The sequence below is a fragment of the Morchella importuna genome (genome assembly GCF_003444635.1).
Source record: "Morchella importuna strain M04M26 chromosome Unknown Morimp01GS026, whole genome shotgun sequence".
NCBI classification, from domain to species: Eukaryota; Fungi; Ascomycota; class Pezizomycetes; order Pezizales; family Morchellaceae; genus Morchella; species Morchella importuna.
In genome coordinates this window covers 530399-546525 of record NW_025763423.1, presented here as the reverse complement: position 1 = coordinate 546525, position 16127 = coordinate 530399, and the positions used below count along the sequence as shown (strand labels likewise).

Below are 16127 nucleotides of genomic sequence, written 5' to 3'. Positions count from 1 at the left end.
GGCGATTATCTTATCGGATAGTAGGCTTCGTCTCTGACGTAGAGTGCTATCGGTCACGTGGCTGGAGGATATACGGAAAGACATGTGGCTATGGAAACGTGACAGAGAACAACATGGCAGGGGGGGGGGGTGTCCGTGTTTATAGTGAGAGAGTGGGCGGTCACTTGGATAGAATCATCAGCACCCTCTCGAAGAATTCGGGCCGCAGTACATGTATGTGCAGCACTGCAGTCTCCGCAAATTTTTGGTACCCCCAGACGTATGAACTGTCTCGAAGCTCATGGGTTTAAGTTGTGATATTAACGATATCAACAGCCGGATAAGAAACAACTACAAAGAGGAATTTATATGATATTCTGCTGCGGCACATTATAACGCTTTGTATGACCACCTTCTGAGGAGGAGGACCAAAATACTTTGCTTGTTGTACTAATCGCGGATACTGTACAGGCCAGTGGGGTTGAGAAAAACCCGAGTCATTCCGAGACTTTTTATATTGCGTATCGGCACTACTACATGGGCGAATCTAACAAAATATATTGGTACAAAGCCCTATATGGCACTCATTAATTGGCACATTTGTTATTATGGGCCTGCCTCTGTCGACATGACCGCAAACCAGATAAAGTAATCAAGATACTGAAGGAAAAAAAAACATCTTTAGTTGGTTATTTGAGGAATTTTTTTTCAATTTTCCAGTACACTTGGTACAGCCGGCAACACTTCAGACAGTTCCGTCATTGGTACAAGATGCTAAAAGTGCCTCACGAAAGCCAAAGCTTTTCGTACAAAATATCCCTCTGACACCTGACGTCTCAACCTCACTGACCGGTACAGTACATAATATGCTATATAGGGTGCCAAAACTTTGCGGACACGGGCTGTACGTACTCTACCGGACTGCTCTGCACCCCCCCCCCCCCCCCCCTGCGCGTAGCAGCCGTCACCTCGCTCCCCCGCCCATCCAGTATCGGCGAAAAAAAACCACGGCCCAGGGCGGTTAGGGCAAGCCCTGCTCCACCAACCCCACTCTGTGTGTGCGCGGGAGAGCTTGGCAGAGCGAACGCAGCACAAAGCAGAGAAAAGTATTTAGGTGCTGCCTACTCCTCCCCTCCCTTTTCCCCACCAACCTCTCAGGAAAATCGAAACCCCCCCCTCCCACCACCACACCTTCGACGACATGAGAGCTAAGTGGAGGAAGAAGAGAGTCAGGAGACTCAAGCGAAAGAGAAGAAAGACTAGAGCGAGAAGGTGAGTTTTATCAAGAAACAATTAATTCCCCCGTCATCATCAATTTTTCGGTTCTTCTGTTCTTCGCTCTGAGTTCGTCATAACTAACGTCATTGGTGAAATAGCAAATAAATGACTCGCTCTCACTCCGATCCGGCATCGGTCTGACCTTGGCCCTTCAAGCGGTTTTCTCCCTCACGATTTTGCACGCCGATGAAACAAACACCATTTAACAACGCTGTCGATAACTCCTCGCCAATTGGGGCTGGAGGTTTGATGGAAAGTGGTTGGACAACTCTTTTTTTGGTGGGGCGATAGGATGGAGGAAAGCGGGGGGTGTTGGGGAAAGATTGGTGCTTTTACTTTTTTTTACGTCGGGGAAAAAGTCTGTCATCACAATATAAGTTTTTTTTTTGCAACTTTTGTTCTGTGTTCTGTGTTCTGTGCTCTGGTGATTTCTGCTCTCTTCTGTGATCTCCAATTTCTCGCCATTCCCAAAAAAACCGTAAATCTTGAAAATTGGCCTAATAATTGCAAAGTGTGGGGTAATGTCGTGTGACGTCTTTGCACTTGGCCAATCGCCTGGAAACACACAACTTCACCTCACACCTTGCACCTCGCATCTCTTGGAGATTCATAGGGCGTGCGTTGAGGTGAGCATAGGCTGCCTGGGCTGGGCTGGGCGCGGTCCTTGATATCTTGGATCCCCTGGCTAGCTGTTTGGACTCTAGAGTCGATCTAGAATGGAGTATCTAGTGGTTAAGCTATGAATAGAAACATCGTAGGTTTGCCAATTTTAGAAACATGCGTAGAGTAGCAGTATTGTGCAGCGCTTCGGCCATAATTGAAGCCTGAGATAACCTTAATTGCATGCCCGTAACAAATACTCCATGAACCAATAGCTACAGTCTCTACTCTAGAGTATCTACCCAGAGCTCAATTGAATCCCCCCCCATCATGCAGCTACGTGTAGCTATCGTCCCTAACGCTTTGCCTTTTGTTAGCTACGATGCCCTCGAAATCCGAGGCGTTCGAGGCCGTTGATAGATGTAGATGGAGTGTGCACCCCACCTTGATACCATCTATAGGAGCCAGCTCTAGGATATGTGATACATACATCTCTTTACATAATGGCAGCAGGGCCGTTACAGAAACCTGAGCATACATACATGTACCCACCTCGACCCTCGTGCTTTGGGGTATGTATGTACCTCGCACGAGTACGTGTCTAGGATTGGGGGGGGGGGGGGGGGGCTAGCTGAGATAACAAGATATCGAGCAAGCGAATCACATAGAGCTCAATTGATCGATGCTTGTCCCGCGCGCATCTTCCCATAGATGACTGAAACATCCAATATTATCGCAAGGCATTGATTTAAATCCCTTGCCTGATACCAAAGCTGCCTTGCCTGGCTCATTATTAACTCTCCGGCAAAGAGAGATGCCTTGGTACCTATATCGTTGCAATTGACCCCTCACTCCATCGGTATCTTAGTCAACCCCAGGCTGATAACGATTACTTTGCGGATAACAGGATATAATTTTCTCTACGTATTTTTTTTTTTTTTTTTTTTTTTTTTTTTTTTGCGCGGTAAGTATACATCTGTATCTTTGTTCCAGAATCACCGAATTGAAAAGAAAACGCCCTTTTTTATATCATTAGAAGTAAACACCCTTCCCCCCCCCCGTAAAAGTCTACTCAGGAAAAAAGCAGCAGCAGCACCTCTCACGTCGATATGATCAAGCCCACAAATACACAGTAAAGAGAAAAAAGAGAAAAAAGCACTCAAAAAAACAGCAGCCATAAAAAAAAGAATATTACAACCATCCCCCACACTCACTCCACCACCCTACTTCCTCCTCTCCAGCATCTCCCTCACCTCCTTCAACATATTACTCAACTCGGGGTCGCTCCCAAACTCCAACCCATACTCCAACCCATCCCTCGCCTCCTCCAGCCTGCCCATCTCCTTCAGACACTTACACTTCCTCCAATGCGCCTTCTGATTCCCGGCCTTCTTGAAATCAATACTGCAGCACGCATCCGCCAATCCCTCTGGCCAGCTGCTCATCCCAATATACGCCTGCGCGCGGTTCGAATACAGCTGCTGGAGCTCATCGCGGAGCAACGGAGCAGGCTCCCAGCCGGGGCGGGTGAGCGCCATGAGGATGGCGTGCGAGTACATGTCGATGGCGCCCTTGTAGTCCTGCTTGCGGAAGGCGGCGTTGCCGGTGTTGCGCATCTTCTCGATCATTGCCGTGCGCTGCGGGTGGACGGGCACGGGCGGCGGGGGCACGCCGTCGGTGATGCCGGGCTGCTTGAGGGCGCGGTGCAGCGCGTTGAGGGCTTCGAGCTCGCGATCGAGCGCGGGGTCCGAGTGCGTGTGGGCGGTGACGTCTTTGGTCTTTTCGTCCATGGTGATGGGGAGGAGGAGGAAGGTGCCGGGGGTTGTGGGGGCGGTGGCGGCCATGGTGGGTGCTTTGGGGGTATCTGTTTTAATGGGAGTGTGTATTTACTGACTTGAGGGTGCTGTAGGGCTTCTGAGTGTTTTGTAGAGTTCTGGGTGTTTGTAGAGTTCTGGGTGTTTGTAGATGCCCTGGGTGCTGTGGATGTTCTGGGTGAGAGCGATGTTCTGTCTGCGATCTCCTTCCTTGTGTCCTCGCAAAGACAGCTTGACAGTTGAGGACACTTGTGCAGCTCGCGGTGGCTGTGGCTGTGGCGCCTGCAGATTTGTCACCGATGCAGGGCCAGGGTTGGTTCAGCCTCTTCATCAACTCTCTGCAACTCTCTACTCTCATCACCATACACACAGACAGCTCTCCAAACACTCTCACAGCTCTCACAAATACACCCCCACAAATGGCCTCCAACTCGCAGGCCCTCACGCGCAAGGCCGACATGGAGCTCATGCCGCCCCCACCGCCCACAAAGCGGATCAAACGGCCGCCAAAGGTGCTTGACGAAGACACCTACACCGACGCCCTTGTACGTCCCCCCCCCCCCCCCCGCTCCCACCGCTCCCACCGCTCCAGCCCTTCTAGTACTCGTAGCTAATACCCCCCCCCCCCCTAGTCCGAGATCATCGCGCGCGACTTCTTCCCGGGCCTCCTCGAGGCCAAGCACCAACAAGAATACCTGTCCGCCCTGGCCTCCCACGACCCCTCCCGCATCGCCGAAGCCTCCCGGCGCCTGACAGAAGTCATGACGACCCCCCGCCTGCGCCGCGGCACCTCCTTCTCCACCCCACTACACACCCGCCCCTCCGACACGCCGCTCAAAAGCAACCCCATGGCCCCCGCCTCCTCCTCGACCACCACAACAACAGCCCCAGAACCATACGAAAAACACCTCTCCCTCGACGCCTTCCAGGCAAAATACACCTCCGAGGACAACGCCTCCTTCAACACCCTCCTCGACGCCCAAAACGAAAAGAAGCGCAACGCCTACGCCTTCCTCTGGGCCGGCAACCGCATCCCAGGCTTCCGCGCAACCGCAGAAGCAAAGCGCCTCAAAGCCCTCGCCGACACCGAGGCCGCAACCGGCGGGCCCCAAAAATCAATCGCATGGAAAGACGACCGCAAGGCAGTTCCAAACACGTGGAAAGCCGCGCCAAGAAACACACTCATGTTCGCCCCCGACGGGCCCGACTCCCCCCCTCCCCCTCCCACCGCTCAAACCAACGCAGAGGCAGCGCAGAAAGAACTACCCCCGAAAACGGTCGTCTATGCAAACACGCGCATGCCGCCGCCGCCGCTGCCAGCCCCGCCGCCGAGTCCGTCGTTCTCCGCCGTGCGCGACGCTATTGCGGGGCGGCCCCGGCCGCTGGCGTCAGAGAGCGGCTTTGGCGGCGCCGACACGCCCCGTGTGAATGGATATAGCTTCGTCAAGGACGCGCCGTCGCCGAGCCCCAGCGAGCTTGGTGCGCCGCCGCTGACGTGGGGGTCGATTGCCGCGATGACGGAGGGGGAAGGAGAGGGTGTGGGGAAGGGGGTGGCGCCGTTCAAGATTGCGCCGACGCCGAGGAGGGAGCTGCTGCATCATCGCATGGTGGATCGGGTGGCGAAGAATAAGAGGCCGGTGGGGAGGGCGGTGACGCCGCGGAGGGAGGGGGGTGCGGGGGGGAGGGAGACACCGGGGGCGGGGGCGGGGTTGACGCCGGCGGGGCAGAGGTTGTGGAGTAGTTTGGCTGGACGGGGGGAGGGGTGGGCGGGGACGCCGAGGGTGGGGAGGGGGGTGGCGACGCCGTTGGTGAAGCGGAAGTAGAGGAGAGGGGGGTGGGTTTTTCTTTTTATATTGTGTTTTTTGTATGTGGAGTTGGGGTGTGGGTTGGCTTTTTTTGATTTTTGATTTTTTTTTTTTTTTTTGTGTGTTTAGATAGTACTTTTTTAGTAGTGGGAAGTGTGGCTTCTCTTTTTTTTCTTCTCTTGCTCTTTGCTTCGTTTTTATACCTGCTTTTTATTCGCCTTCTATCCATATGGGTACATATATATTCATAACCCCCACCCCCCCCGCATCATTCCCCCTTGCGCAGCTGGCGGATAGATAGATAGATATCAACACTTACATGGCAGGTGGTCGCTCAGCTGTCAGTGGCCAGCATATAGTTAGAGTTAACACAATTACAACCGGGTTTATCGGTAGCTTTACACAATACTCACACATTTTTTACACAATTCCAACACAACATTTACACAACGATAATAGATGTAATTACCTACGTATTGATCGCTAACACAATACACATGTATAAGTCCCTACTGTGTTACTATGAGTTATCATTACATGCTATAGTGATGGGTCTACAACGGAATAAAATAGACGTAAATCTTTGTAGGTGTATTATCAATCAATAGATCGATGGATTAATCAATACATGGATATTGTGAGTTAGTGTGTTAGTGTGTGTATGTGTGTTTGAGTGTGACGAGTGATATATTGTGATTCAGCGTGTGGAGTGCATGGCCATGGAGTATATTACATACATAGCTAGTGGGGGTGCTCGTTTAGGATGCGCTGAGATGAGGTGAGTTGGGGAGAAGTGAAGCGAAGTGGGCTGTAGAAGATGTTTATGGGGTATTCCGATCGAACAGATCTGCAGAGTATACCATTCCCCTCATGCTCGGGCCTATAGCTATCGTTACAATGGATTCCTCTACTTACGTACTGGAACCTCCAGCATAACCCCAACTACCGGCCCTATAGCTAAGCTGTCACGAAATTAAAGCCGACCCTTTAATTCCGTGGGCCAGGTGCGTCAGTAGTGCCAGATCACTCCCTTAACCATTCGATCCTCATATATTAATAAATACGAGCCCCAGGCAAAATGGTCAGTCAGCATATTTCCAGTGCCTCAGGATGCCTACATGTAGGTCTACGGCTTTATAAGTCAAGCTCAATCGTACATACTCTACCAATTAATTAACCAAATAACTAATGCCTAGTTCAACACCGGCTATGGAGGCGCCTAGTTAAATTCCATATATTCAGTGATCTGGTTGGGAGCTTAGAAGCTACTATAGGGACAGCAGTAATCCACCCGCTATATACAGGAGTGATTGCGTCCACTGCAGGAGTTGGTTATTCAAGCTTACATGCCGAAGATACTCTTCGTATTGCCACTAGTTAGCTGAAATCTGTGACGTGTGTGCACCTTTTCAGGCTACCATTCCTTTACAATTTCCCAACTCACAGTGGGCTTTTTGCCTGGCAAGTGTATATTTACGCAGCTACCCTTTCGCATAGCAGGTGAAACATTTGTCTAAGGTCTGTGCTGTATCGCGATACTCCCGGGGGATTTGAGTGTTGCCAAGCATCATTTTCGCAGTACAATCACAATCCCTCACTCGCAGCCCACGCGCTGACTAACGCCCACAACCCAAACCCACCTCCAAACAAACCAAATCAACAAACCCCAACCCTCTCTACAACAACAACCACAACCACAACAACCCAAACCCACAACAGCAACAGCAACTGAGACACCAATGACCAATTGATAACAACTGCGGGGGCGTCTCCGGAAGTGCATTTTTCACCCGTTTTTTTTCTCTCGGTGGCAAGAGCTGATTCTCCACGCACTGGGTAAACAAGCGGTTGGTTTATGAAGATATGCAGGTGTGCACACTCATGAGGTGAAAGGTGGATCCTGTCCGGTGGTAGTCAAGGACCTGAGGCCAATTGTGTAGTTAATTTTGAGAAGCCAAGTCTAAACTACTGCAAACACAACCATCATACAGGATCCGTAGGTGAGCGAGTGTACTGTACATATGTACCTACATACGTTCGCAAAGTGCACAAACAGCCAGCTGAGCCGTGTACTTGTTTACCACGAAAAGAATCAGAAAATGCAGTTACTCAGGGCAAGGATTATTTGTATGGAGTGGCGGTGGTCTCTCATACAAACTATCCCTGTTTCCGTCACTTGCATTTTCTGGTTCTTTTCGTGGTAAACGAGTAGAGTAGAATGAGACCTGCAAAGTGTAGGGAAATTGAGGGGGCGGGAAAGTGGTTACAGGGTGCGGGGACGAACCCGAGGCTGGCTAGGTAGACCCGAGTAGAGCACCTTGGTGGTGGATATCGATGTAGGCTGAAGGATGGGGAGTGGTCCTTATTGATGGAGAGGTCGCAGCTCCCCGGGTGGTTAGAGGGCGGAACTGGAAGTACGGGCTGGGACGTAGTACAATATGTACAGTTACGTCCTGTCTACATTTCTCGCCCCAGTCGTAAACCCACTTGGTATCTGTTTGGTGGTGTTAGTGGTTGTGGTTATGGCGGCTGGATATTATTTTACCACAAATAATACTATACTTCAAAAGACCACACCAGAGACGTAATGGTATCGATGGGCACGAGACTATATCCCCCGATATCCATGGCTTGATGATCTCGATTTCTAGATGTATGCAGTTGATATATCTTTACTCGTAGTTTTCTAACGTTTGTAAACCAGGCCATTATTGCATACGATGCATGCAGCCCAGTCTAAAAAACGTCAGGAAAATAGAGAGCTTTAGCGGACAGGGTGGAGAAAACTTCAAGCTGTTTTAGAAAAAGGCTTGCAAGAATTCAGCCAATAAGAGGTGCAGGACTTTTTGTCCAAGTGCTCGACTTTCTGCTCAACTCGCGCAGCTAAAACTCTCTAATACGAGTAGGAAGTGCAGGGCGTATCGGTATACGTCGCCACAACTCCCTACATCCAGCGGTGTTCGTAGTTCGACTATTATATCTTTAGTGAGAGTGGAGGTTGAAATCACATCTCATTCTTTAGAGAGTATTCGTGTGCATTGGTGTTCGTAATTCGACCTAGATACCAAGTGTAAAATATCGTGGCGTTGTTACTATGTAAGGAAATATTAAGGGTAAAAAAGAAGAAGAGAGGATTTACCATATTTTGGTGGTATGCAGACCCAGTCTAGTCTGGAAACGCCAAAAAACTACGAATCGTACAGTGTCACATAGGGTTGTTAATGTCACGGCTCCCGGATGAACCGCCGATAGCTAGGCGCCAGCGCCTGCAGTGAAACCATCGAAAGGGCAGAACCAAATCTTCAAAAAAAAGGTTACTTGGACGTGTACAAGATCAAGATTAGAACATGTTATTCAGAGTGCAGTTTATAAGAGACTGGAGAGAATCGTATCGTATGATTGGCATTACAAGAGTCCATAGAAGGAACACGCTCATTTTATAGTGATAGGGACGTTGCAAAAAAAAAAAAAAAAAAAAAAAGAAGTGTTATTAACACGGTACCAAGAGAACAAGTAGCAAATATTCAACAGATCAGCCCCACAATCATCGTAGAAAACTCTCCCACCACCCTCCCGCCACCAACCTAATTGAAAGCTCACAAAAACAAAATATCTAGCCGTAAAACAATCACCCAAAAAATTCTCCAAAAAAAGAACAAAAAGTACATGGAACCTGCAACCTAACGGTATAATGCAAATCCGATCTCCCACACGGTGTGTCCCTAACCATTCGGCTCGTTATGTGCACTTATTTCTGGCTACTATAAATTCACTTCTGATTAGGGTATATGGTAGTCTTATGTAATAGATGGAAAATTATTATGATTCTTCTTGAGTTATCAACACTCTTGCTGAACGATTATGGAGTAACTGTAGCCCCACGGACAAAATAGATGATGAGCTCCGCCAGGAACCACCAAGCATAGATACTTTATGTGTCCATGACGGTGCATAGACTATGTACTGTACAGGGTGTTGAGGGTAAGTGATCAGAATCTGATAAGTGAATGTTGCGGTGAATACATGTATTTGTCTTATCAGATTCTGATCACTTTTCACTACACCCTAGTACATGTATATCCTCTGCAACAATCATGGAAGGGCACAAAATATCCCACTCTAGCCCACGATACATGCTTCACCAACGCCAGCCCATCCATCCACCATCCACCATCTCTCATCCTTTATCGCCCTCAGATACCCCAACTACAGCCCTCCCCCCACGACAACACCCCCCCCCCCCCCCAACTTCCACCTCCCAGGTTCGAAAGATACCTTCAACCCCGTATTTCCATCACGATGACCTTAACCTCGTCCACATAGTGATCTACAGTTGCGCCTCATTGGATTACACGTTCTCGGTCCACTACAGCCGGTCATGTGATAGAAGCTTATTTCTGGATACTCTGAACTAACGGCACTAGTACTACAGAACTACATGTATCCATAGCAGTTGGGGCTATTATGGTTGTCTTGGGAGGAAGCTTAGCTGCGTGTTAGTCTCACGTGTGTCTTCATGTATGTTTTGTTCCCCCATCGTGGTAACGAACGGCGCCCGGAAAACGACCTACGTATGTCTCTGATTAGGTTTATGATGGGCTATACAATGGTAAGTACAGTACTGTAGATAGATATTTATGCAGGTGGTTTCACAGCTGACATCTGGGGATTTTTGTTCCATGGAAATATAACGATCGCGGTCACAAACATATTTGGACCCCATTGGCGTAGTTTGGTGTGGTTAGTATATTATCCCATAATCCGGTGCTTAACAGCTGCAGATTAATGGATGTGTCATTGTATGTTAAGGGAACTCTATCGAGTAAATTGTTCAAAGCACGAAGATTAGAAAATGCGTATCTATCACCTACTTTCTGATCAATGGTATCCGAGGATCCTCCTCTTAAGGACAAGGTATACAGGACATGAGATAAACATCTCTTCAAAACTTTAACTGTCATAAACCCTTTGCTAGCAAGCTACAAATTTCCAGATTTGTGAACTTCGAATACCCTAAGTTCGTAATAGTGCCTTGTTGAACTTTGTATTAATATAATGTGAAAGATTTCTGATTAGCAAAGAAAGAATATACCCCAAGATCCCAAATCATCACCGAGCTTATTGACCTAGTCCAGAGCTAGGCATGATTTCCCATAGGTACGTACTAACAATTCACAGCCCAGTCATGGATCTAAGCTGCAGCACCGAGGTAAACCCGTCCGCCACTGTTCCTAAAGACATCCATTGTGCTGGCATTCTACCAGAACCTACCCAATCCCCTGGTCCCACGGTGGATGTTGTGAAAAGACATATGGAACTTGAACCAACGGGTAAGTATGTACGTTGGCAGAATAGGTAGCCAGGGCTACAAAGTCTGTATCTAGATCTCGAACTTACAGCCCAAGGCGGCGAGTTATACCCAGGAAATCGATGGAGTAGGTTTGATCTCAACCAAGAACGCAATCATCCCTACATCGGATTGAGTCTCAGAGGACATTTTCGCAGCCTTCTTTGCCTCCTTCCTTTCTTCCTCCCTCCTGCAGCAGTCGTCATGATCTTGCATCAGTGCCAAGTGAGATCAATGAGTGGGGGCCATTGCAAACACCTTCCCACTGTTGCAGAAATCGTCATTACTAGCCAGATGAAGCTCCGGCTCCAGAAGTTCCCGAATGAGTCCACGAATCCACGAATCCACGCAGCTCGCCATGCGCAGCGTATAGGAGAACGAGGCTTTGAAGTGTACCTACATGTAGATTATGTACTAGCATAGGAAAATAAAATGCTTAGAACAGAGCTAGATTACCTGGTCCATGTACATGTAGGTACTCTATTAGATCCTGTCTCAGTTAGGCCTCGTTCCATAACTACAGCCTGACCTGAAGCTTGGCCACCGCACTCGACCTACCATACACTGCCAGCTTTCTAACACGACACGGAGGTTCAATTAAAGTACTACTACTTCTACCGGCCTATGGTTCAGTCTTGGCGACGATCCTGTGGCGTAGTTACTATTGGCCAACAGGGGTTTAGCTTAGTATGCAGTCTCTGCGAACTGGAATGCAAGCGCCTATTTTAAGCTTATCCCGATCGCCATAATTAACTAGATATAATTGGCCCATGTGTGGATTTGGTCTCGAACGATTACTCTACAAACTCTAGAGCAGGTAGAGCACTCACGTATGCATAATGTTCCGCCATAGTGCAGCTATTTTTTCAACATCCAAGACATAGGGCTGATGATATTGCACTTTCCACGTCTAAGAGAACCGAAACAGCATTCGGTTCCAGAGCTGTTACCCTAGAGTAGAGTATTTGTGCTTGTAGGTAGTCGATAGGACTCGTTTATTGCCTCTTTCCGGCGTTTGTTCCGATGGGGGAAGTGTGGGCTGTCCAAATATGTACATCTGCCGTATTACATATATACTAGATTACTTATTCCGAGATGCGTAACTTCAAGTTATGCACTGCTCAAGGCTGTGGACATGTAACCTAAGAAAGATACTGCTTTCCTTCCTCGGGACTTAAGGAAAATATTCTTTGGGTCCTTCCTATGAGGCTTTGTGTTCGCCCAAAAAGGTATTCTTTGGATTATTGGGGGCTTGGTACACACTCAATACACAAATTTCCAATTGCGCACCCATTCTCCCTCCTTCTGCAACATATATAAACTCCATTCTCTCCCTCAGGAATTCTCCCAACCAGGACAGCCCCATCCCGTGCTCCCCTTTTCCAATCCCCAAAATGAAGCTCCTCTCTTTGTCCCTCCTCTTCTTCACCGCCGTACTCGGCAAAGAAATTAGCAATCCGGCCCGCCAGCTCAAATATGTCTCCGGTGAAGTCCACCGCACCATCATGAAGAACAAGAACACCAGTTTCGACAAATCACGGGCTGAAGGTTTATTCAATTCTTCAACTTACCCAAAGATCGACACCTACACGCCTTGCGTCGATGGGTATGCAGGTTCTGGGATTAACACCACCTTTAGGTGCAATAATATTGACCTAAGATACTTTGTCCCTCATGTTGAGCTTGGCAGTGCGACGGGCGAGGGTAGTAGCTCGTGGGGATGGACCTCGGACGATGGTAGAGAATTTATTATTATTGGGCAGGCAGATGGTGCGGCGTTCGCGGAAGTGACTGAGGACGGGGCGCTGGATTATATCGGGAGGCTGCCAAATACGAAGGGGAGTGATGCCATAATTTGGAGGGGTACGTATTGGGAAATTGGGCCCCTATTTCTTGATTTTTTGATTTTTTGATTTTTTTGCTAATATTGGTTGAACTGGTAGAAATTCGTGTGCTGAAGCATTATGCGGTCATTGGTTCGGAGGCGGAATATCACGGTGTCCAGATTTTTGACTTGAAAAAGGTGGGCTTAACAAGCCAATTCATCGTCAAAAATTCATACTGACATATAGTCCAGCTTATTGAGCTTAAGCCTTCCAGGGACGAGCCCTGCACATCACCAAAAGTCTTTGACCCCGAGACAGATGTGACAGGAATGTTCAGAGACTTGCCAATTGGGTAAGATCTCACCTTTCTACTATTCAAACCCTTTCTAACCCTCACATAGTGCATCCCACAACATTGTCATCAACGAGGACTTCGGATATGCCGTAAGTGTTGGCGCCCGCCCTCGCAACTCCACCTGTGCGTCCGGACTCATTTTTATCGATCTATCCGATCCCACCAACCCCACCAGTCCAGGCTGTGCTGCGCAGGACGGCTACGTTCATGATGCTCAGTGCCTCGAGTATAAGGGTCCCGACACAAAATATCTTGGCCACGATATCTGTTACGGATACAACGAGGACACGCTCACAATTTATGACGTGACCGACAAGAAGAATTCGACCATCATCTCCAGAACCTCGTACGAGGGCGCACAGTACACCCACCAAGGAGCGTTACTAGACACTGAATGGCAGGAGTTTTTGTTGATGGACGACGAGTATGATGAGTACGAAATGTCTGGCCTAGCGGCAGATGGATTTCCGGGTATGTCCATTGTCTCCCGCTTGAGTCTTCTATCGAATTTTTTATATTAACGCTAGCTGTAATATAGTAACCTTTATCTGGAATATCTCCTCCCTTGAAAGACCCCTGCAGACGGGTTACTACAAGTCCGACACACGCTCCATCGACCACAACCAGTACATCAAGAACGGCTTTTCATTCCAGTCCAACTACGGCGCCGGGCTGCGTATCCTAGATGTATCGAGTATCCCAGAGGATCCTACCGGTGCTGGTGTCAAGGAGGTCGGCTTCTTCGATGTATATCCCGAGGACGATGCAATCGGTGGGTTGGTCGACTTTGTGGGTACGTGGAGTAGCTATGGATTGTTTGAGAGCGGCTGGATTGTGATCAATACCATTGAGAGGGGCGTGTTTGTGGTGAAGATGCAGGACAACCATTACGGTGATGGCTGGGGGGAGGATGAAGATGGTGAGGGCACTGATGGCGAAAATACTGATGGCGAGGATGACGATGGTGAGGATGACTATAATGGTCAAAATAAAATCAGTAAGGGGTGGTAACTTCTCTTTGCATGCTTTCTTTTCTTTTGTAATTTCGGCATCCAGTAATTACATATTAAGTAATAAACGAATTTCTTTTCTGCTGAGATCTTTATGTGATAGTAATGGCGATAGTTATGGCGATGGCAATTGTGATAGATAATGGTAATGATGACTACTGGTAATATTATTCCTGGCAATGTCGATATTGATGACGTAGCTAATAATGTCCAGGTATACATACATATGTATCCCACTCTCGCTACAAGACACCCAATATTAAACCCTCAAATATACCTCTATCACCGCCCTTAGGTCCTCAAAAGAACACCTAACGTTCTTAGTGGTATATACGGCGACTCAAACACCCAACAGTCAGCGAATATTTCTCCCCCAAAACAAAAGAAGAAATATTGGATCATGAAATATCACTCTCCTACACACGCCTGCCCCGCCACTACCCCACAACCACATCCCACAGCCGCTCCCCACATACCTGTCGCGTCACGTCGCATCACGTCAAATCGTGACGCATTCCTTCTATCTAAATCAACTCCTCTTAATAAACGTGCTTCACATATAGTGCCGTGTCATTCCAGAAGCATTCCAGGATACCCCTGCCATCCGGTATTACATCTTGCTTTCCCGAGAAATTGCGACTGTATCTGAATCATGCATGATTTCCCGCAATACCGGGGAGCGCGCGTGTGCGTGCTGCTGGAATGATTGTGGAAGGACGGTGCACTGTGGACGGAAGGAATGGGTAATCGATAGAGTATGCTCTGGATCTGGATCTGTGAAATACTCTGCTCTCACCACTACTAGAGCTATCTTGCTTCTAGCCCGCGTACAATATGTGGCAATATTGTACTTTATTGCGCGGGCTATCTACCCAGATAGCTAGCCCACTGGGCAGTACCTAAACACCTATAATAAAGCTGCCGAAAGGGGGTTCTCACCTCCAGTTCTCGTTACAAAAAAAAAACGCCGCCCATATAGCAACAGGCATATACATTTACTATGTATTGTACCTGCAATCACCGGATTCAAAGTACGAAGATCCTGAAGCAGCCAGTTCCGCGGATCGCTTAACTGCGCCGTGGTGCCTCGGATATAAAAATGACGTCCTTGCAGTAGTGACGATTTTTTTTTTGTTGATATTACTCAATGATCTTCTTCTCAGCATACGCTTGCGAGTTAAAGAGAGCACGGGAGTGGTTTCTGTTTTATAGAGATCCACGGAACCTTCCCCGGCGAGTCCCTAGATATAGCCGATTTCAAGGCCTTTGAGTTATAGGTATGGGTCTCTGGTATAGATATACACCCTTTAAAACTGGGAGCGATGAGGCGGCGATACAATGCCTCTCCCCTCGGCTCAATACACAAGAGGGGAGTGGTCTAAAACCACCAAGGATATTTTTCATAAAAAAAAAAAAAAGTTAGTATTACTCCACGACCAGCCTTTGAGACCACTATAGATACTGTACCCATTTGAGTTCGTCACTCCACACACCAGCGCTAGGCCCTCTAATCTCGATGAGGATCTGCTCGAAATTTCACGGTCCGCTCATGGACATATTATAGCGAGTGATGGACTATGATCCAATTGATTTACTATGTAATCATATCCGGCCACTAGCTGTCAGTGCAGGGTTTGCGCATACAGAGTTTTCATTTTTACCGAAAAGAGGAGCTCCGCCCATCTCTCAGAGAGGTTGGGTAGAGAATCTGCTCGCGATCGTCATGGTTGAAAGCCCGCCTATATTGAAGCTGCCAACCCCCTGGCCACCCAAATGAATATATATGGCCGTGACTTACTATCGTTCAAGTTGTAGAGACATTCCGTAAACCCGTCAGACAATACGAAGTCTTGTCCGAGATCGAGATTCCCCACTTTAATTGAACATCACCACGGTTTATTTTCCCCGCCCTTCACAACGTCATGACAAAAGGATATAGTGCAAAAACACAGTATCGAGATATGGATTTTCTCCCTCATAACTGGATCATGGAAAAACTTTGCTCAGAGAGTCCGATTATCAAGCCTAGTGAGCAATAATCGCCCATGGGAACGCGAGCGCGATCTTGATAGAGGACTAAGAGATGATAAGAGGTTCAATTGCATAAAATAAG

General features: G+C 48.1%; 3 protein-coding genes across 3 annotated transcripts; 2 read left to right on the top strand and 1 right to left on the bottom strand.

The window, feature by feature from the left end:
- Nucleotides 1–3080: 3080 nt before the first annotated feature.
- On the bottom strand, nt 3081–3647 carry LAJ45_07890 (uncharacterized protein; the record flags this gene model as incomplete). The annotated part of the gene is made up of 1 exon (XM_046117445.1): nt 3081–3647. The coding sequence occupies one exon, from the start codon at nt 3645–3647 to the stop codon at nt 3081–3083; it is 567 nt and encodes a 188-aa protein (XP_045969430.1).
- A 443-nt stretch (nt 3648–4090) lies between these two features.
- LAJ45_07889 (uncharacterized protein) lies at nt 4091–5494 on the top strand (the record flags this gene model as incomplete). Its single annotated transcript, XM_046117444.1, has 2 exons — nt 4091–4216; nt 4304–5494. The coding sequence occupies 2 exons, from the start codon at nt 4091–4093 to the stop codon at nt 5492–5494; spliced, it is 1317 nt and encodes a 438-aa protein (XP_045969429.1).
- Nucleotides 5495–12217: 6723 nt separating this feature from the next.
- Nucleotides 12218–14277, top strand: LAJ45_07888 (uncharacterized protein; the record flags this gene model as incomplete). The annotated part of the gene is made up of 7 exons (XM_046117443.1): nt 12218–12686; nt 12767–12846; nt 12901–13001; nt 13051–13475; nt 13543–14001; nt 14130–14175; nt 14229–14277. 7 exons carry the CDS (start codon nt 12218–12220, stop codon nt 14275–14277), a joined length of 1629 nt encoding a protein of 542 aa, XP_045969428.1.
- Between the last annotated feature and the right edge of the window lie 1850 nt (nt 14278–16127).